This window comes from Phocoena sinus, chromosome 3 (assembly GCF_008692025.1).
Source record: "Phocoena sinus isolate mPhoSin1 chromosome 3, mPhoSin1.pri, whole genome shotgun sequence".
In the NCBI taxonomy this organism is placed as follows: domain Eukaryota; kingdom Metazoa; phylum Chordata; class Mammalia; order Artiodactyla; family Phocoenidae; genus Phocoena; species Phocoena sinus.
In genome coordinates, this window is record NC_045765.1 from 16,842,043 (window position 1) to 16,864,683 (window position 22,641).

Genomic DNA, 22,641 nt, shown 5'->3' on the forward strand with positions numbered 1-22,641 from the left:
AGATCCCGCATGCCATAACTGAAGATCCCGCATGCCCAACTAAAGATCCCGCGTGCCCAACTAAAGATCCCACATGCCGTGCATGACCCTGCGCTAAGACCCAGCACAACCAAATAAATATTTTTTTAAAAAAGTATTTGTTAGATGACGAGCTTTGTCATTAGGCAAATGGATGTGATGAATTATATGAACAGACTTTCTAATATTAAACAATCATCACATTCCTAGAATAAACCCTATTTTATCATGGTGAGAGTTTCTCTTTATGCATTATTGAATTAAATGCTTAAAGCCTCAGGAATTCTTACATCTATTTTTAGAAGTGAAACAGGTCTGTACTTTGTCTTAGATATGCTACCTTTGGCAGCTTTGTGTGTAGGAATCATGTTGGCTATAAAGATAAATTGGGTGGATTTCAGAACATATATATATATATTTATATATATTCTGAAACAGTTTATGTGGTATTGTGTTATCTTTGCTTAATAATTCCTTGCAAATGAATAAGAATAGACTGGCAAAAATATATTATCTGACTCTCTATTTAGAGGTAATTTTAAGATAACTTTGAAAACAGAGAAGAATTTGAGTTCCCACCGTGGTTATGAGGCTTATTGTGGTATTTTCTACATTTTTTGGAGTCAGCTTTGAAATATTCCCATTTCCCCAGGAAACCCTTGTTTCCCAGGATTTCCAGGTCCCTGACGGAGGTTCTCAAAATCTCACCTTCAGGTTTTCTACCTGGTTTCTACCAGGTTTCTACCTGCCTGTGACACTTAAGGAAAGAAGAACAAGAAGAAACAGCTTTGGGTGGGGGCAATTTAGCACAGAGCCTGCCAGGAAGTAGTTAAAATAAACAAGGCCTTGTTGCATTGAGTAATCAACACTGGGAGAAGGAACCAGACAGTTTTTAGGTGAAATAAGAGCCAAAGCTTTGCCAGTGCTGGTAAGCAATTAACCATGCACAATTCTCCAATTTTTCTTTTTAGGGCTCAGACCACTTGGTGGCTCTCCTCCCCTTCCTACCCCACAACGTGAAGCTTCCCATGTCCCCTCTCCAGAGGTAGAAAGTGGGGAGGGAGGTTGGATATAATCATGCCCATCCCTCATACTACACACCTAAAAATTCCTCAGACCCTGGAGGATGCTAAGGGGGTCTCAGGCCAGGAAAGGAGGGACTGGTAGGACCCAGCCTGAGGAGGGGAAGGGATGGCGAACATGTTGATGGCTGCTCCAGTGGGGATGGGCAAAGTCCCATGGGACGTTCCAAGGATGGAGGCTGGAACTGTATCACTGGGCCTGGGCCACCCCAGCCTTCCCTGGCTGTGTACTGTGTCTGCATGCCCAGAGTGCACTGCCATGCCACAAACCTGCCTGCTTACATGCAGAAGAAGGTGTGCACACTCCTCCTCCATTGACCACCACTGGGTGTCAGAGTCGAGGGATGGGGAGAAGGCCCAGGTGGAGATCTCCCAACAGCTGCCTAGGGCAGCAACCTCCTCCAAAGCTTTCTCTTCAGCCGGGATAAGCATCCCGCTGTGGGTTGCATTATACGCACTCTTTCTTTTAGTTTATGCTCCCTCTCTCTTCTTCTAGACTGAATATGCCAGAGGTTTGCTTTTTCCAAGGCTCTCCTCTTGATTGATCCTATTGTTTCTTTCTATTTTCTAATGTATTGATTTCTGCTTTTTTCTGAACTATTTCCTTATTTTGACTTTCTTTAGGTTTTTGGTTTTGGGTGGTTGTTAACATCTGTTCTAACTTACCGAGCTGAATACAGGGTTAACTTGTTTTCATTCTCTCTGTGTGATCTTGGAAAGCACCTGCCTATGAATACAGCCTTGGCCACACCCCACAGGTTTTGATCTGTAGTACTCCTGTTTTCATTAGTTTTCCCAATAGTCTGCAACTGAGGGTCTAATATTATTCTTCCTAGGAGATTTTTTTTTTTTCAAAGAGACTGGATTTATTCTTTCTATATATCCCTTCCCTCCACCTAGTTTTAGAGCACCGAGTCAGAGAATAGCCCAAACTATTTTTGCTGTATAAAATTCACTAAGGGCTTCCCTGGTGGCACAGTGGTTGAGAGTCCGCCTGCTGATGCAGGGGACACGGGTTCGTGCCCCGGTCCGGGAAGATCCCACATGCCATGGAGCGGCTAGGCCTGTGAGCCATGGCCGCTGAGCCTGTGCGTCCAGAGCCTGTGCTCCACAACGGGAGAGGCCACAACAGTGAGAGGCCCGTGTACCGCAAAAAAAAAATTAATTAATTAAAAAATAAAATAAATAAATAAAACTCACTAAAATTTTCTTTATGACTTAAAGTACTTCTGTAATTTTTAAGTGTTCTATGATTCCTCAAAAAGAAGGCACATTTTTCCATAGGGCAAGGGGAAAAAATGATATAACTACTAATTTAACTTTATCCACTATATTACTTGAAACTCCTATGCCTTTTTTTTAACTTAATAAAATATTTTATTTACTCCAATATATCCAAAACATTATTTCATTAATATCAAATTATTAAGAAAGTATCTTACATCTTCCCTTTTTTTTTTTTTTTTTTGTACTAAGTCTTTGAAACCAGGCATATGTTTTATACTTACAGAACATCTCAGTTTGGACTAAGTACATTTCAAGTGCTCAGTAGCCACATGTGTCTAGTGCCTGCTGGACTAGACAGTGCAGCTCTAGACAGAAGATATCAATGCAGGGATACTGTCTCTTAAAAATCATGAAAATTTGTTATTGGCTATAAATGACTGAATAACTTATTAAAGAAGGCTTGAACTGAGAAGGCTTTTTTTTTTTTTTTTTAAGCAACAAGGATACTGGAGGTAGGGGAAACTCCTATACCTTTTAAAATGTGATCTGTTAAAGGTCTTGAAAAGGGTATGAAAGACTCCTGCAGTAAGGTTTTTGCAAATTTCTCCCTTGATCTGACAGTCCACTTTGGTATACTTTATGTTCTCCATGGGGCATGAAGGACCATGACTGCTATCCTCACTGTGGTCACTTCCATCACTTTAGAGTGACACACTTCCCAGGGTAGGAAGAGTGGGCTCAAGGTCCACTGTTCCTGGAATTTGACCAGCCATAAAGTCCTTCATTGTCATTTCTGTACTGCAGGCCTTGTACATTGTGTGCAGTTCGATTTTATTTTGTGAGACTGAGATTCTCTCTCTTTGAGTAGAGGAGTTGACCCTTTGTATAATTCACAACTTTCTTTTTTTTTTTTTTTTGCAGTACGCGGGCCTCTCACTGTTGTGGCCTCTCCCGTTGCAGAGCACAGGCTCCGGATGCGCAGGCTCAGCGGCCATGGCTCACGGGCCCAGCCGCTCCGCGGCATGTGGGATCTTCCCGGACCGGGGCCGAACCCGTGTCCCCTGCATCGGCAGGCAGGACCCTTCGCATAATTTACTATGCCTTATGTGCCTCATCTTATTATGACTTGACTTTCTTCATACTGCGTGAGGTCAGACCACGGACTCCAGAATTTGGCTGCCAGGGTGAGAAGCTGGACTCCTAAGGAGCCAAATACCACTGGCTACTCATGCCACTGAACTGCCTTAAACCTCAGTGTCCTTATCTGTGAAGTGGGATCCTCATAGCTCCACTTCCCCATCTGTCCTTGGACGAAGTGAGATAATTTCGTGTAAAGTGTTCCCGAGCTGCCTGGCATAGGCACTTGCTCAGAACACACTGGCCAGCACCATGGGGCTCCTTCCTTCCTCACCAGTTCTCCTTTTAGGCACCCCCTTATTTTTCCATCTCAGGTCTTTGTGCCTGGGGGCTTTCTAATCCTGGTGCATAGACCCGTGCATGCTGCTAGGAAAGATGGTTCCAAGTTTCACAACAAAGGGAAGTAAGAAGGGCAAGACTGCTCAGTTAGAACAGCAGCTACATGGCATGAGAAGAGGAGGACTCAGGTTATTTCTGATGCTTTGACATCCAGGGCCTTGCTGACCTGGGAGGACCTGCTCCTCCCAGGGTCAGCCAATTCCTAGAGACAGTAAACAACTCATTCTGGATCATATGCTCTTCAAATGCAAACCAACCAATTCAGAGTCCATACCCCCAGCCACCTCCTTCATTGGGCTCTCACACTCCAGCCCACTATCCCCTGTGCAAATCAATAGGGCCAGGTACCAAACAACTAGGGGCAGCCCCAATGCTCCTGAGCCTGCTGAAAATTATTCACACTGGCCAATCCTAAGCCTGCTTACCCCGCCTTACCTTGTCCTTCCTGAGGAAACCACAATAAAGGTGCTTGCCCACAGTTTCCTTCTCCTTCCTTAGGCCTCCTGACCAACCATGGTGTTTCCGGTGCGGCCCTGCATGGCCAGAAACTGTGGGTAAAAAAACCATGGCAGGCGGGCTTCCCTGGTGGCGCAGTGGTTGAGAGTCCGCCTGCCGATGCAGGGGACACGGGTTCGTGCCCCGGTCCGGGAGGATCCCACATGCCGCGGAGTGGCTGGGCCCGTGAGCCATGCCCTCTGAGCCTGCGCGTCCGGAGCCTGTGCTCCGCAACCGGAGAGGCCACAACAGTGAGAGGCCCGCGTACCGCAAAAAAACAAACAAACAAAAAAACCATGGCAGTCACCTCCTGATCTGTTGGTCTCACCAAACTTGAATAATAACAAAACCTAAATTTTAGCCTCCAGGCAGGATAGCAGGGCGGGGTGGGGGGTGGGGGGCTTGAGGCTGGTGTGACTTTAGGGCAGCTGCACCTTTTTCAGCAAGATCTCAACACTTTGGATGTTACCAAGTTGATGCCACTTTCACATGAAGTTATCAGCAGACAGTGCACAGTTAATATAGGTACAATTGGTCATGTAGCTCATGGGAAATCTGGGGTTGTAAGAGCTATTTCTGGAGTTCACATTGTCAGGTTCAATGATGAACTAGAGAGAAATATTACAGTCAAACTTGGCTACGCTAATGCTAAGATATATAAACTTGACGACCCAAGTTGTCCTTGGCCAGAATGTTATAGATCCTGTGGAAGTAGTACACCTGATGAGTTTCCTACAGACATTCCAGGGACCAAAGGGAACTTTCCTTTGTTGACTGTCCTGGCCACGATATTTTGATGGCTACTAGGGTGAACGGTGCCGCAGTGATGGATGCAGCTCTTCTGTTGATAGCTGGTAACGAGTCTTGTCCTCAGCCTCAGACTGCTGAACACCTGGCTGCTACTGGAATCATGACACTGAAGCATATTTTGATTCTACAGAATAAAATTGATTCGGTAAAAGAAAGCCAGGCTAAAGAACAGTATGAACAGATCCTTGCATTTGTACAAGGTACAGTAGCAGAAGGAGCTCCTATTATTCCAATTTCTACTCAGCTAAAATACAATATTGAAGTTGTCTGCGAGTACCTAGTAAAGAAAATTCCAGTACCCCCAAGAGACTTTACTTCAGAACCCCGACTTATTGTTGTTAGATCCTTTGATGTCAACAATCCTGGCTGTGAGGTTGATGACCTTAAGGGGGGTGTAGCTGGTGGTAGTATTCTAAAAGGAGTATTAAAGCTGGGCCAGGAGATAGAAGTCAGACCTGGTATTGTTTCCAAAGATAGTGAAGGAAAACTCATGTGTAAACCCATCTTTTCCAAAATTGTATCGCTTTTTGCAAAGCATAATGATCTTCAGTATGCTGCTCCAGGAGGTCTTACTGGAGTTGGAAGAAAAATTGACCCCACTTTGTGCCGGGCTGACAGAATGGCGCAGTTGGAGCTTTACCTGAAATCCTCACAGAATTGGAAATTTCCTATTTCCTGCTTAGACGGCTTCTAGGTGTACGCACTGAAGGAGAGCAGAAAGCAGCAAAAGTGCAAAAGCTGTCTAAGAATGAAGTGTTTATGGTGAACATAGGATCCCTGCCGACAGGAGGAAGAGTTAGTGCAGTCAAGGCTGATTTGGACAAAATCGTTTTGACTAACCCTGTGTGCACAGAAGTAGGAGAAAAAATTGCCCTTAGCCAAAGAGTTGAGAAACACTGGCGTTCAATTGGTTGGGGTCAAATAAGAAGAGGAGTGACAATCAAGCCAACAGTAGGCGATGACTGAAGAATTAAAAAATAGATTTGGATGGAGCTGGAATTTCTCTTAACAACCTAGGGGTATATTTTCAAAGCAATAGTGAGGAATTAACTGCACAGCTCATTACCTTAGGAGTAGCTGTAAGGTTATTCTCATTTTTTGGTGATGAAAATTTAACCTCTAGTACTAACATAGGGTCTACAATAAGTGTAAAAATTGGCATAATGTTGGATTGAATCTACATTTTACCAGAAATTAATCATTCCCAAATAACATCTAATTTATACATCAGCGCAGGTTTGAAAGGAAACTGCCACAACCAGCCTTTGCTGTAGCGCACATACCACTGAACCTGTTTGAAATAAAATTTTTCTTCTTAAAATAAAAAAAACCTAAATTTTGAAAGGAGTGAGGCTGAAAGCAGAGCAGCCGTAGCTCACAAGCTCCTTGTTTCTCGTAGGAACCACAGGGCAGCCAGGGAAAGGTAGGGTGGTTTTGGCCTGCACCTCACTGGAGGGCCCCGTTCATCCCACAGAGGCGGGGGCTCTGGCGTGTCTGGAAGGCACCAGCCTGCAGCGCCCACTCACCTTCCCGTAGCTCAGAAGGATTATCCGCACCAGGACGACATTGATGTGGGCCCCCAAGGACTCATCGTGATAAATTTCATTGACCTGAAAGACAATCAGGGACGTGTCAGCAGAAACCACAGGCCCAAGGACGAGCTCTGGCTTCGCAAATGGCATCACCACCCAGCTAGGCCCCAGGCCAGAACCCTGGGACCCAGCCCCACTCCTTCCTCTTTGCCACACTTTATACCTGGGCATCACCACCAACTCTGAATCCATCCCTTCCTTTCCCTCTAACCCCTGCCAGGATATTGCCACTCCCTCCTCAGCAGCCCCTCCCACCAACTCAGGGATTCTCCACCTGGAGCCTATACTGGGATGGGGACACTGACCACTGTAAATGCAACATGGCCTTTCCTTCAGGGAGAACGCAGGCCACAAACCCCAGTGGCAGGGGCAATGCCGGGACTGTCACTGGCAGAAATCACTCCTCAGTTGCTGCTGGTGGTTGTGAAATGTCGTCTACACTCATCACAACTTGGAAAGGGGGGTCATTCTAGACACACCAACAGATCTAATTTTTAATGTCTTAATTAAGAACAGATATTGCTATATCACAAAATTGTGTTCTGTTTTGATAACTGCGACTCATACTACTGGCTTCATTTGTATTTCTTCACTCTTTTATTATCATGTATTTAATATTTTACATTTACAAACATTATTGGTGCAGGTGCCCAGGGGCCTCACCAGATGTCAAAGCGGTCCACTGCACAAGAAAGGTGAGGAACCCTTCCTTCCCCACAGCACAGCCAGCACGAATTTCTGGAAACACTAGTCAGGTTAACCCTGGGCTCAGGGCCGACAAAGCCTTCCTTCCCACCCTCACGCGCTCTCGGGATCTTACCTGAAACGGCCGCCTCATTGCCACCCACTTCATTCGTTCGCTTCCTGACAAAACCCTACTCTTCTGGAGGCCCAGCCTCGTGGCTGCTTCCTCCTGGAAGGGCCCCCAGGTCTGATCTGCTTCCCAGCCAGCACCAGGGTCCATTGCTTCCTGAGCTCTCTGTGTCCCCAAAGGGACTGTGAGTTGCATGGCCACCTGTATTTTCCCTGCATGTCTCCAGCACCCAGGACGCAGCAGCATACAGCAGATACTCAGGACACACTCGTCAAAAGAACAGATCCACTCATACCATCACTCAGTGGAGAGGCACGAACTGGCCATGCAACCCCTCCCTGTATGCAGACCGAGCCCAGAGGCTGCTGACCTACCCTTTGTGAGGGCAGACCCCACCAAGTGTGCCTCCCAGAGCCCACTCTGTCATCTCAGGCCAGTGCCATACTCCCCCTGAATCCCAGCTTTTAGAATCTCTATCTGAGCAATGGTAATTGCTACCTTATAAACAGCAGGAAAACCCTTTGGGAAATCTGAGCGTTAGCAAGGAAAATCAATTCGTGATGGATGGGACAAGCAGGCACATGGGGCATGCTAGACAAGGAGCCTGGTGGCTCCTGTCACCGTTGTTGTGTGTTGAGACGGCACCAATGGGAAGGCAGAGCTAATGTGCACGGTGGGGTCCAGGGAGGCCACCAGCCAGTCCTAAGTGCGGTCCCTGCCGGAAGCCTCCTGCCCACAAATCTACCTTCCAATTATAATTTGTTTCTCTGCCCTGACCTGGCTTTCCTGCAGGGAAGGGACGACTGATAGCCCTACGGGATGGTCACTGTGACTGGGTGCATGAGTCTAGAGAGGGTGGACGCTGGCACTGAGAGCCACCTACCAGGCAAGGTGACACCTGCAGCTGACAAGGTGGAGCCCTGGGAGGCTCTGCTAACTCACCCCTGCCGGACCTTCCCTTCTGTACAAGAATGACAGTCCCCATGTCACAAAGCTTTGTGAGGACTAGACTTCCGCACATGCATGATGGAATGATGTTGGTGAAAACAGGAAAACTGTATTAGTCACTGCTGCTAAGTCATATCGCCCCGCAGCCTCCCACGAGGTCACGGTAACCGGGTGTACACCCCCTAAACACGGAGGTCCTTGCCCACTTTTGAGGGTCAAACTAGACTTTTTGGTCCACAGTGAAACAACAGCCCTAAAAACTACTTTTTCTTAAGAGAGAGGATTTTTTTGTCTCCACGGTATTGCTTTATCTTTCACAAGCAGAGCCTCGCCAGTTTGGCTCATGGAGTTTGACTGATAGTCGTGCTGTAGAAAGGAAGAAGGCAGTGACACAGGGAGGTCCTGCTGCATCTGGGGTTGAGTTGGGGGACGGCGGGCAGGAGAGGAGAGAGGGGAGAGAGACAGGAGTGAATGGCCAGCTTCACTTTACTCCCTTCAACTCTGACTCCCAGGTCATGCTTCGAGTGGGGGGCCGGGGCGGGGCAGAGAGGGTAAAAACAGCCCCGATGTTTGGGAAGAAGATGAAAACAGAGAGCTTGAACCTGCTCTCTGGGACCTGGGAGGGGACAGGTTCTTGTCAAGGAGGGGTGGCTTCAGAGAGCTGAAATGGAGTCTGGCTCCCAGCTATGCCTAGGGCATCCAGGGACAGTGGCAGGATAGATTGTTATTTGGAAGGAATTCAGGGCTGAGTTCAAAGAATTACCTCATTTTATGCTCCCAACAGCCCTTTGAGGCCAGAAGGAGGGGTGTCAGCCCCTCCTGAGAGATGAGGAAGCTGAGGCTGGTCCCCAAGGGAGGAAGGAGACGCAGGGCTTCTTCTCAGTTCCTGGCCCAGACCCTGCCCATCGGGGCCCAGGATCCTCCTGTTCTCCTGGTCCCACCACTGGGGCCGATGGCAGCCACTCTCATCTCGGGTAAGGGGTTTTGTGTCCTTCTTGGATGCTGGACAGGTCTGACCCTGACTCCTGATTCGAGAGACAGGAGGGCGCCAGAACCCTAGGATCCCCACCAACAGGCGCTGGACTCTGCGAGGCAGAGGCCCACCTCCTGCTGGGGGTGAGGGCCAGGCAGTCAGAGCCAGGGGGTGTCAGGCTGCTGAGCGAGGGCCCAGCTGGGGAAGCATTGTCTTCTGAGCTGCCCATCAGCCACCAGCTCCTGTCAATTGAGCTGGGCACCCTGACTCTGCCCTCAGAGACCAACTGGGCCTCCGGGACTACTGAGGAGCTAGAAAAGGCACGTCTGGAGCACACCCAGCAGATAGCCAGCAAGGAGGCCAGGCCTGCTCTCGAGATGCCCCAGCCCTGCCCTCCCTGGTAGCCTTCCACTGTGGTGCACCTTTCACTGTTTTCTCCTAGGAAGCCTCTGCCCTTCCACACAGGGACACAGCTGCACACAGTTTGCTCCTCTTAGGGAGGAAGGGCTTCCAGCTGGGTGTGCCCCAGCCTCGCCCTACACACAGGCACCTCTTGGCAACTGCTGGACCTTCTGGGTGGTTCCCAACCTGGATTCCCACTCACAAGCCCTCCCGGTGGCCTCACCTGAGGCCCGGCCCCCTGCAGCCCCCTCCCAAGCAGGTGGGACCCCCACAGTGACCAGGTGGCCTGGGACGTCTTCTTGCTCATTACGGTGGTGTGGCAGAATCCCCCCACCTGCAAACGGGTTCCCCTCCGGTGTCTGGCTCCCAATCCCCACGTTGCCACTCATCAGGAACAGAAAGGGCAGAATGCAGGGCTTGTGGGCCGTGGAGGAGGCTGGCTCTGCTGAGGAGTGGGCCCTGCCCTGCCCCGCCAGGGCCACGCCAACTTTTCAGGGGGCTGTGAAATTGCCATAGCCCCCTGAGGCCAGCTGCATCCCACTCTCCACAGAATGCTGCCGGTGAGGCCAGAAGCCAGCAGGGCCCGCTGTGGTGTAGAGACCCCCGGGAATAAGATGCCCAGGAAAACACTTGCCTCCATAATAGGGACACAGCTACAACATTTCCGCCAAGCAGAGAGCTAACAGACATAGCACAAAGAGCCACAAAGACAGAAGGCAGCTTCCAAACATCTCCCTCCCAACTCCCCCCACGCCCGTCCCTTGACTCCCATTCCATCTCCTCCACAGGTAGACAAGGAAGCAGCACCTTCCCACCTCGTGTCTCCCCCACGGTCATTCTTCACGATGGTCACCACTCAGAAAAGGTCTGACCTCCTGCTTCCTCTGCCTGAAACCCTCAATGGCTCCCCGGTGCCTTCAGGAACAGGCCTCAGCCCTCACCCTGGCACTTGGGGCCCTCTCTAAGCTGGCCTGGCTGGCTTCTCTGAGCTCCACTTCAGCTACTTTCCTCCAGGAACCCTCACTCCTGACAGCTCTGCCTTCTCGGAAGCCAGCTGCCCTCTCCTGCTGCTTGTGCTATGGTTCATACCTGGAGTTCCCTCTCCAGTCTCTGAATTCTTTTTTTTTTTTTTTTTTTTTGTGGCGCACAGGCTTAGTTGCTTCGTGGCACATGGAATCTTTCTGGACCAGTGATCGAACCCATGCCCTCCGCATTGGCAGGGATTCTTTTTTTCTACATCTTTATTGGAGTATAATTGCTTTACAATGGTGTGTTAGTTTCTGCTTTATAACAAAGTGAATCAGTTATACATATACATATATTCCCACATCTCTTCCCTCTTGCATCTCTCTCCCTCCCACCCTCCCTATCCCACCCCTCCAGGTGGTCACAAAGCACCAAGAGCTGATCTCCCTGTGCTATGCGGCTGCTTCCCATACAAGAGCATTTGAAAAAACAAAGAGCAATCGATGTATTTCAAAGGAGGAGGGCAGTTACCCTCCCCCTACCGCCACCACAGGGCCTTCCCACTGCAACTGGGATAAAATTAAAGCCCTGCTCCCTCTTCTCAGGTTGCCCTCACCTTGCTCACCATGGTCCAGTCACTGACCTGTGAGCTCCTTACGCAGGGAGCCCATCCCTACCTCAGGGCCTTTGCACTTGCAGTGCCCTCTGGTTTCTCATCCTCCTCCCCCAGCACGACTGTCCCCTTCAGAGTGAGCCCTTAAAGTAGTTGCTCCCAGACTGGACTATGCATTTGATGTGGAGGCACCCCTCCTCCTCAGTCACTGCTGTGTCCCTAGCAGTGTCAAGCACACAGTAGGTGCTCAGTAAAGAGTTCTGAATGGGTGAATGAGTGAATAACGTTGGTAAACATGAAACAAGAGGAAATGGGCAAAATGTGTGACAGCAGCAGGGTGCATGATGCCCTGTAATGATCAAAGACCCAGCTAAGGGCTCAAGTGCCTCCCCACCCCCACCTGCCCTCCCGAGGCCTGTGCGCTCACCTCTGCTGAGACCGCAGGAGGAGGGGAAGCAGGGACAACGTCCTTGAGCCCTGTCTGAGAAATTGATCCTGGAATCTTTAAACCTTGGGGAAAAGGTTCAAAGCCGCAGCCCTTCTCTGTGCAGAGAGGCCAAGAGCTCTCTTGTTTGGGGAAATACATCGTAATGCGCCTTTTGCTTATGCAAAGATGCAGCCAAGTTTCTGTTCTGGAATAGACAATAAGGAAGGACACAAGCTCTGCATGATAATGTAAAAGTTTGCTTTCTTTGTGGCAGAGTTCTGCCCTGGGCAACCACTGAGCCCTGGCAGGTGCCCTGAGGCTGCTGGGCAGAGGTGACTTTCTCCCCTACCAGGGTGGAGGGACAGAGGGGCTGGTCCAGGTCATGGGGCTCCTACTGAGGCAGGCAGGGGCAGAGAGGCTGTCTGGGCTCCCAACCCCTACGTCCAACTTTCAGGAAAGTTACCACCTCTTCCCTTGAGCCAAGCTTTGGCAACTAAGAAGGAGCCCGAGTACCCTGGGGGGGAGAAGCCAGGTCTGGAGGAGTCTGTTGTGGGGCCTCAGGAGGTAGGCACATAGCCCGTTTTGCTTTGTGGCTTCTCCAGGAACCCTTGACATAACTGGGAAGAAGGCTGGTCTCTCTGAGCCCTCCAGGAGAAGGCTTGGACCGCCACGGTGGAGGTGGAGGTGAAGAAAGTGCTGTAGAACCTGGGGCAGAAAGTCTGCGGGCTTCCAGTGAGTATTTTCATTCGTGTGCATCTCATGACACATAAACGGGACTGCAAAAGCCCAGTCTCATTGTGAGAATAAACATTCCCTTTGCAGATCTTCTTTACCACTCGTTTCTCAGCAAATGCTTCATAGGCAAAGCAAGAACAAACACGACTCTGGCCTCTGCTCAAAATATCAAACTGTCATGAAATGCAAATGGGGCAGGACAGGAATTACTAAGGTCGTACGTACTGTGCACAAAAATGGGAGGCAGGTGGAGCCCCTTCTTCAGCCCCCAGGACCCCCACTGTGACTCCTCTCACGAAGGTGAAACCATTCAGTCCCCAGTCCTGCATGAGGCCACACTCTCCTGGGCCTGGGGACATCTCTGCAGGTCCCCAGGGTGGGGATGGGCTCCTCCACCCCCAGGCAAGTAAGTGCCTTGAATCTAGGTGGAGGCTCAACAAATGTTTACTGTGCAAATGAAGGAACAAAGATGCCTTAAACAGCTGCCCATGTTGGCGCTGATTACTTCCAAGAAGCTGCCCATACCTCGTCACTTCATCAGGTTGCGTGGGTTCCAGGGTGGGCTTGGCCACCATCTTACCCTGTGACTTGGGCTTGGTACTTTGCCTGTTTGAGCCACAGCTTCCTTATCTGTGAAATGGAGGCAATACTAGTTCTAGCCCCTCAGGCTGTAGGGAGGACCGACCTCAACACTATATTTAAAGCATCCAGCAAAATCCCAGGCACACAGCACAGACTCAGTAGAGCTGTCATCAAATGACAGAAGGTCAAATACCCTGAGTCCTTTCTCTGGGCCCACCCTGGGCTCTCCTCAGGGCCACCGGGAAAGGCCTGCCTGGATTGCAGTGCACAGCCAGGCTGTTTTCCAGAGCCCATGCTGGGACTCACTAGGTATCCGTGTGTGACCCAGACCTGGGGTTCTCCCTGCCAGCTCCACCACAGGGTAACCAACAGCCACACCACCACTTGGGGCCCAACCTTCCCACTCATCACCCGAGAACTCATCAGAAAGGGATAATGCCGCAGAACAGGGAAGGACGGACCCTGCTGAGGCCGCAGGACACAGAATAACTCATCTGAGGCCAAAGGCTAGAGCCCACCGTCCCCCCAAGGCCAGTTTGGAGGGCACAGACAGGAAGGAGAAGAGAGAAGGCAGGGATCTTGATTCTTGTTGGCAGCGGGCCTGGCCCTGGAGAGCACTGGGATGTCACCCACGAGCTCCTCAGCCCTCCCTGACCAGAGCCCTGAGGGCCTGGCTTGGAGTCTCCTCCAGAGGAAGCACTTCAGGGAGGCCCCTGGTGGCGACACCTCATGGCATCCTCCCCGACCCCCCACCCCATCCCTGTCTCAGAGCCTGTGAGCACGACCCCACCCCTGTGATGTGAGCAACTGGGCACCAGCATGTCATTAGAAAAAACAATGATTTTTCGTCCCTCCTATAATTCATATTCTTCTGCTTCCCTATCACCATGTGACCCAAGGAAAGAAAGAGGGAAAATGTCACCATGGGGAGGGGGGCCATGGCACCTGGGAGGTCCCTGGGGAGGGGAACAGGGGAGAAGCAACTGCCCTGGTTTATGTAGGTTAGGGGAGGAGGCTGAGGAGAGGCAGGAAGTCAGACCCAGGGTTATGGCCCCCCACCCCTGCTGCTGCCCCTCACACACCTTTAGGGTCAAACACAGATCCTGAGAGCTACGGCTCCTGCTCCCCACTTGGACCCTAAGATGAGACCACATTGCAAGAGCAGAGTCCCCTCCCAAGGTGGCTTTAGCAGGAGGTGAGAAACGGGAGGGGTTCCTGGGAGTAAACTGGCCTGGAACACCCCCAGCCTCAGCCCCTGAGAGGTGTGTGTGGGCTCCAGAAGCTCCTGCATACGCTGGTCGGGGTGGGAGAGGCTTCAGACTGGATGGGTCATCACGGCACCAGACCTGGACCAGGTGGGGCTCAGCATACCGGAGCAGTCCAGGTAAAGAGTCTGGGGCCAGACCTGACAGCAAAAATGGCGAGGACTCAGGCCAGTTTCTCCCCACTGCCACTAGGGCCCCAGGGTCCCCCACGTTATGAGAAAGAAGGGAGGGATCCTGCCTACCAGGCACTGACACAGAAGAGACTAAGGAAACCCTGACCGTTCACACTGTCACCTGTGCCTTTGGCAAAGGCAAGGGGCTCACCAGGAAAGATGAGCCTCCCAGAAAACTTCACAAGCTTCAGAGCAACCCTCCTTGCAGCATCACAGCTCACTGCCAGAGTTGTCTGCTGCGAATATATCCCTCCTCCAGAGTGAAATCCCTCGGTACTCACTATTCCTAACAACCAGAATGTAAGGAGTCACCTCGGAACACAGTGGGAAACACTCCTGTCCTGCGTGCAGCACATGGCCCCTCGCACCACGAGATTCTGTTTGAGTAGCTGCACTGTCTTTGCCAGCCTCTGTCCTCGGGCAGGGCAGTGTGTTAACCACCTGGGCCCAGGCTGGGAACGGGCGCCCGGAAACGTGGAAGAAGAGAACAAATAGGCAGCTGAGAAGATGGATGAACATACCCTGCTACACAGGGAGCCCAGAACCAAAGGCAGAGGGGCTGAGTTCTCGGACACGCAAGTACCTGCCCCAGGTCACTTCAGGGTCGGAAGGGCCACGGGAGCCCACAAGGCCCGTCTCATTGCTAGGCTCAGGTGGCGAGGGGCATGAGGACTGCCCCACCCCCGCAGCTGGCTGCCTCCCACTCACTCTGCGTGTACAGTGGACGTCCCCCCAGAGCTTGCTGGGCTCACCTGGATGCAGCTCGAGGATCCTCCAGGCCGTTCCCTCTGCTGCACCATCACGGCCTCATATCCCTTCATTTGTTTGTTAGTCTGCTAATTGCCACCTCCCTCCACTGGACCTGTCTGTGCCCACTGAGAGCTGGGGGCTCTTCTGCATCCTTAGCTGTTGCATCCTCAATGCCTAGAACCCAGCTGGCTCCCAAAGCTTCAGGATCAATCCAAGCTCCCCCGTTCTGGCCAGCTCTACCCTCCGAGGCCTCCCTGCCCTGCACCCCCATGTCTGTCCCACTCCAGGCCTCCCATTCCCGGGACACGCTGAAGGTCTACACAGAATTGCACCCTCCCCACCTTGTCCACTTCGGAAGTGCCAACTTGTGGTCAATCAGCTCAAGGCTCACCTCGGCTCTGACCTCCCCAGCCAGGCCCTTGTCCTTCTGGCTGTGCTAAGGCAAGCCAGTGTGTCCCCAAGAGAGCCAAGCTTCTCGAGGACAAGAGCTGGGCTGGTTTGGCAGATGCCGTGGATGAAGGAACAACGGCTGCACCTCGTTGGTCAGCTCTGTCCTTCCCAGACCTGTGCCAGGTGCCTCCTCACAGCACTACCTTTCACCTCCTGCACCCTGCAAGTGAGCATTACTACCCCTGTTTACCTACTGGGGAACAGAGGCTCAGAGAAACTGGGAGATTCACCCATGTGAGCATGCATGGGAACCAGGGCAAAGGGCTCTGGGGAGCAATTTGGCAAATCTGCTGAAATTAAAACTGTACATTCCTATGACCTGGTGATTCAAACTTCCAGCATCTATGGTGGAGACAAACAGCCTTGAGCATCAAGGAAGAAGGGACAAGAACACTTATGCTACTGGTACTTCTTTTCCACGGACAGATAAAGCCTATTTTTTTAAAAAATATTTATTTATTTATTATTTTGGCTGCACTGGGTCTGAGTTGCAGCATGCGGGATCTTTTAGTTGCAGCATGTGGGCTCTTAGTTGTAGCATGCACGTGGGATCTAGTTCCCTGACCGGGGACTGAACCCGGGCCCCCTGCATTGGGAGCACGGAGCCTTACACACTGGACCACCAGGGAAGTCCCAGATAGAGCCTATTTTTTATGGGAGTCGGTGGGACCACAGTCACTCTATGAGAATTCATTTACTCATTGATTTGTTTATTCACAAGACATTTCCTCAACACCTACTCTGTGCCTGGCTCGTCGCCAGGTGCTGAACATGCAGAACCAGGTAAGTAGACCCTCTGAATCTGACATTAAATTTCTGGCATCTTTGTGTGAACCCCTAACCCCCCTGAGACATGCCAACAAAGGGCCCCCTGGGCAGTGGAGGAGAACTCAAGGGTCACTCAGCTACAACTCCTGCAGCACAGGGGGCAGCCAAGGAGGAACCTGGATGGGAGGGACAGCCAGATGGGAAGTGGTGCTCTCTGCTCTTCTGGCTCGGCTGTCACTTTGCTGGAGCTTGCGGGAGACAAGCTCTGCAGCTGCCCAGAGCTGTCACCAAGGAGTGACACTACCCAGCCCTCCTCGTTCGGAGGGGACTCTCACTCCTGCTTTGAAAACTGCCAGCTCCCCAGGGAGGCCAAGGACAGGCTGCTCTGAGGTTTCCCTCATCAGCTGTCAGGGGGCCTCCCAGAGTGGGGAGGGAGGTGTGGGGGAGTCCAGGGGGCAGGAGAGTGCTGCACACTTCAGGGAAGAAGAGGCAGAGGTAAGGACAGGCCTCGGCTCCCCCAGCAGAACGTTCTCCACTTGCATCACCATCCCTGGGAGGAGGGGGCATCTACTGTCCACCCCCGTCCCCATTGGAATGTGACTTCATGCAGGCAGGGCCTCAGGCCTGCTAACACGACATTCTCAGCACCTAGAACTGTTGTCTGGCACATAGCAGGTGTTCTAGAGACATGCACTAAGTGAATGAGTGGGTGGGTAGGTGAGCAAACCCTAGAGAGAACAGGAAGACACAACAGATGAAGAAGCCAAGGGGAAGAGCCAGGAGAGTCATAGATGGTAAAGACGGGGCCGTGGGCAGCGGGGAGAGGACTCGCACCCAGGCCACACAGATATGGGAGTCTCATCTTCCACACCCTACCTGTGCCACCCAGCCTCTCTGAGCCTCAGTGACCTTACCCAGGAAAGGGAACCTCACAGGGCCACCGGGGCAACGTAGAGCCATCATATAAGTGCCTCCTTGCCTGGGGCCAGCATGTGTGAAAACTCAGCCTCTTAGGCCATAGGGAGAGGCATTTCCAATAGTAAAAGGCATGAACCCCAAACTCCCTAAGAGAGATGCTTCTGTCTCTTTAGACTCCAAAGCAAACTCATGACTCCCCTGACAGTATGTTGGTGGATCCCAAGCCCCTTAGCCTGGCACAGAAGGCTTTGCCAACCTCATTCCTGCCTCTCCCCAAGCACCCTACACTCCAGTCGGGCCCAATCTTGCACTGTGATGTGGAGATGTCGCTGAGCCTTTACACCATGCTCCCCTCCTGGTCAACTCTGCCTCTGCATTAGGTGCAGCGCAAGGGGCCCTCATCTGGGGCATCCTTCCCTGTGACCCTGTGGTACTTGCATGATCAGCAGGCATATTAACCAGGATGAAATTACGTATTCCTTGCCCTGCTCCCCACTGCTCCCGTGTTCCAATCTCTCTGAGCATAGGAACACGACTGCCTGCTTCTACACCCCAGTGCCCAGAGTGGGGCCCATTTAGACCAGGGTTCTGAGAGCGCCCAAGGAGCAAATACATGACCGGGGACAGCTCACACTTGAGGCATGCTCTCCATGTGCCCAGAGTGCCACTAAGCACTTTTCTGGTGTTTAACTCAAGCCATGCTCACAACAGCCCTAGGAGGTGGCACTAATTATCCCCCATCACGGCATACAGCAGGGCAGGGCAGGCAGTCGCTTCCTTTCTTCTAGGCCTGAAGGAACAATCCAACCTCTGATCAGCCAGTCATGTTCTGATTCACTAGTGCAGTGTGAGGTCTTAATTTCAATTTGTTGCCAACGTTGAAAAGTAATTAGATTTCCTGTAAAAGCTGGATTTCCAGCTTCTCGGTGGGGTGGGGTGGGGAGCTCACAAGAGTGTGCCTGTTTATTCCTAAATGACCACAAGTGAATGGAACCCAGGAGGGGATCTCCAGAGGTGTAGCCTCTCCTGTCGCCCCAGTCTCCACCACTCCCTATTGTCCACAGCCTGGACACCCTGACTAGGCTTTCTGCCTGGCTCCTGTCAGCACCTGAGAGCGCTGCCCTCTTCTAAGTACTGTATCAGCTTCACACACTGCTGGCCCTGATAGTCATACTTTCTGGTGGTACACAGGGCCATGCTCTCAGGCCAGCGGGACAAGCATGAGGAACAGGAACAGTGCCAGGAACGTCCGGCTGTGGCCACAGCACCAGCAGACCCTGGGGCCTGGGGAGCTGCCGTATGACAGTGGGAACTTTTTCTCCGCATCCTCACATCCTTTGCTACAGCCAGGCCCAAACCCAAATGTGTCTCTCTTGCCCCAGGAGCGCTGCTTGCTTCCCTTCAGCTTAAGGGAACCAAGTTTTAGTGTCCAGTTTCAGAGATGTTTTTCTCTTCCCCAGGAACCAGAGCCAGAGACACGTAAATGGGACTTGGGTCTGTGCTTTCCCCCTGGCGGGTTTGCAGCTCTGTGGCCAGTTCACGAGATCACCACCGAGAGAGCAGAAAACATTCCTGTCCTGTCACTGCCTTCCCCACCATCACCACGTGTCCCCAGCATTCTTGGAAGTTGATGAGAACTGGAGCCCATGTGCCTCTGATTGTTTGCAAATCCTGGCAAGGCTTTGGTGAGCCCAGGCCAATTTCTGGATTAAATTAGAAAAGAAAAGAGGGAAAATATCTGAATCCTGGCACAGACAGAAATCATTCAACAAAAAATGTTTAAGAACATACTGTACAGAGGACTGATCCCACACTAGGAAGGGTCAAAGGGTATGGCCTCGGCTCTGAAAGCTCAGAAGCCCCTTTGGATCTCATGTTCTCCATGAGCCTAAGGAGTGTGTCTGCCCCTGACAGAAGAGATGCTTGGGGTGGGGGTGGGGGCAGAAACTCTTCCAGAACATGAGCAATTAGCCCAGGTGGGAGGGGCAGATCTGCTGGCCCAGAAATCTTGCTCCTCTTACTATGTTGTTTTAAAATGCTCACTCAGTTGCTTTAAAAAGAATCCCCAAAGTGACCTCACAGACCCATTCAGCTGGCAAAGCTGGGGTGGGGGTGGGCTGGGGTCTGAGCAGGCAGAGGGTGGAGCTCAGCTCACGTGTGAGGTTCCTGCAATGGCCAGCAAGAAAGGGTTGCTCTAGCTGCCGGGGCTCAGAGGCCTGAAGAGGGAGAGAGGGAGCTTATCTCCGGGGGGTACCCGGGTGTGAGTGTGCCAGTCTTTATGGATCAGAGTGTGCGGGAGGTTTAAAGATGAAGAAACCAAGTTGAGGGCAAGGCGGGAACTTTGCCAGGTAGGTAAAAGCCAGGATTAAGATGCAACTGCTTCTGACTCCAAAGCTGGTCCTCATTCTACACCCAGTGCTTCCCTAACACGTATGCCCGTGTGCACGGACAACAGTGGGAGGCAAATGCAACTATAAAGCGCTGGGGCCACAGCTCAAGGTGAGCCCTAAGCAAGTAGAAGATTTCTTTACACCCTGAGAGAGAATACTTCTTGAGACCCAGATAGTAGTTTTGTGGGCCGTATGGTCTCTGTCCCAACTACTTAGCTCCACCATTGTAGTACAAAAGCAGCCATAGACAATTCATAAATGAATGGCATGGCCATGTCCCAATAAAACTTTATTTTCAAAAACAGATGATGGGCCGGATTTGGGCTATAGTTTTGGCAACCCTGCTTTAGATGCTCCAGTTTATCTTGAAAAATTCAGGCGAATTTTGCTTTAACTCAGTAATATGTCCCAGTTTACTTTCATATAAAATTGATGTTTTAAAATGCTTGCCATTCAGAAAAAGTGGCACTTTAGGGGGAGACACCTCACATCTGTACCGTGGCCTCAGCAGCCTCTGGCAGGCCTGCTGAGAGGACGTGCTCCCACGAGCAAAGAGCCGTCTTCTGGGGCAGGTCATCACCCAACACACTGGCCTGTCTCACATCTAGAAGGAGTGCAAGCGGACCAGCAGCTCAGTCAGGCAGCAGTGCTAGGTCTCTATGGATCCTGAGAGCCCGAGCAACCACCAAGGCCTTTGGTTGCTCAGGGAAGTGTAGGATTGAAATTAATGCTTTAGTTAAATGCTATAAGCCATATAGGAAGCACTAGTCTTGTGCCTAAGTTTTATATTTCTTGAAGTCTTGGCATGAATAGGTTTTACTTTTTAAAGTGCATTTGTAAACATATTACTTTAATAATGGCTCTTGAGTCTTCCCCGAAGGCATTCCTCCCTGGCCTCCCATTCACCTGAGCCCAGACCCACTGTCCATTCACCTGACCCACTGTCCACGCCTGACAAGGTAACTGGAGGTACCGCGAACATGAGGGCTGCGTCACTGCATGGCTCCTTGGGGTGCCAGGCTTGCACTGCCACAGCACTGAGTTTGAAAGCACAGACTAGCTCAAGGGCTGGCATCAGAGTCAGCAGCAGGCACATTCAGGAGTGTTGACTGCCTCCCAGCCTGGGAGCTCCAGGCTAGGCAGGAAGCCCGTTTCCAAGGAAGAGGGGTCAACAGGACCGCAGTTCCCAGTGCAGAGGGCGGCCCGGGCAGGGGGGAGTTCCTTGTCCTCAGAACTGAGCCTGGTGAAGGTCAGAAGATGAGCCACAGTTGAAGACTCGGGAGGAGCAGAAACGGGATGGCGGCAGGGGGTGGCCAGCGCTGGAGAGGCACACCTAAGTAGGGGACCAAGGCGGGACCCAGCAGCAGTGTGGGGCATGGGGCCTGGAGGAGCCAGCATGGCTGGAGGGGCCGCACATCTGCCAGTGCTCCCCGCTCCATCCTCACAGCCTACTGGTGGTGGGATCGAGACCCCTCCTCCCTCAAACATGTGGATGAGGCTGTCCGGCAGCCTTCCCCAAGGGGTCCCAGCTTCTCTGGCCCGGTTAAAGGACCCTGGGCCCAGGACACAGGGCCTCATCCTGGGTTTGCCAGCAATCTCAAGGCTATGGTGTATGAGAGGTAAAAATCAGTGCAGAAGACCCCAAGGGATGAGGCCTCAGCCCACAGCCTGGCCTCAGTGCTCAGAAGGCACCAGCTTTCTTCATCTGGGCAGAGAGCTGAGAGCGGTGGTAGGTTTGAGCTGAGACTCCAGATGAGTAGAGGATGGGGATGGGCCATAAGAATGGGGCCTGAGGCAGGAAGCACAGGCTCAGGTTCCTGGGTTCAGGGGCGAGTGACCAGGGCCCACGCCCAGGAGGGCTCTGCACTTGGGCTTAACGCTCTGTGGTTACCATCTTGAAATTCATTATTTTATCTTTGAATTTGTGTTTTGTGAGTGAAATCCGCTGGGACAGGGAAGCCTTGGCTCACACGTGGTCCCACTTCCACAGGACAGGCTCTTGTCTTCCTACTCCCCACTCAGTGACTACTACAGGGGCCTGCATGCAGGTGCAGGGAGGGTCAGGTGGACACATGTGCCCTGGGGCATCTTGGGGCAGGGCATGACCTGGGTTGGGGCTGGGAGATGCCCTGTGTTCTTTCAGTGGCAGCTGTCGGGAGACAGGACAGGCAGCTGTCAGGCCCCGGGGGCACGCCCTGCATCACTGGCCAGGACCGGGGGCCCTCAGGGAGTGCTCCCTCATGGCTCCACTCCTTGGGGGGCCTGTCTTCCTCCTCCCAACCTTCTTAAGTCTGGTTGGTGCTTTGTCTGAACTTCTGGTAAGCCTGCAGCACCCTTCGGGCACAAGCCATAAAGTACAAATCTGTTTAATTTTGGTGATTCCCCATGCTGGTTAAATGTTCTAATATCTGCATTTAAAACAGGCCTTGTACAATATAAAGATGAATGGTAAAATGCATGATTATAATTAAAAATCCTAATTTTTCTTCGCTTAGAGTGATAATAAATAGAAAATTTTAAAATCTTGACAAGTTGAAAGACTGTATACGAAAGGAAAAGGCTTTGTATAGGTACCTCTTATGACACTTTTTCTTGCCCTTTGAATAAGAGAACCACATTTTCAGTTTGCACTTGGCCCCGGGAGTTTTGTACCCAGGAGACATTCTGGGTGTGGGGTTGCCGCAGCTGAATGCACAGCAAGAATCGTCAGGTGGTCAGTGAGGGCTGGGGTTTGGGAAATGATGCTGCTGACAACGGGCCATGGGAG

At 51.6% G+C, this 22,641-nt stretch overlaps 2 protein-coding genes across 2 annotated transcripts in view; one reads left to right on the top strand and one right to left on the bottom strand.

Annotated features, from left to right (window-relative positions):
- ADAMTS2 (ADAM metallopeptidase with thrombospondin type 1 motif 2) overlaps window positions 1-22,641 on the bottom strand; it is a 252,663-nt gene that overhangs the window by 72,979 nt on the left and 157,043 nt on the right. Inside the window, exon 5 of the mRNA XM_032628799.1 lies at window positions 6,635-6,718. Coding sequence (XP_032484690.1) covers window positions 6,635-6,718 — 84 coding nt within the window. The remainder of the gene's footprint in view (window positions 1-6,634; window positions 6,719-22,641) is intronic.
- Window positions 4,317-6,074, top strand: LOC116751523 (eukaryotic translation initiation factor 2 subunit 3-like). Its single transcript, XM_032627536.1, is given in 4 exon segments — window positions 4,317-4,328; window positions 4,679-5,060; window positions 5,063-5,725; window positions 5,728-6,074. Coding segments are annotated over 4 exon segments (1,404 nt in total).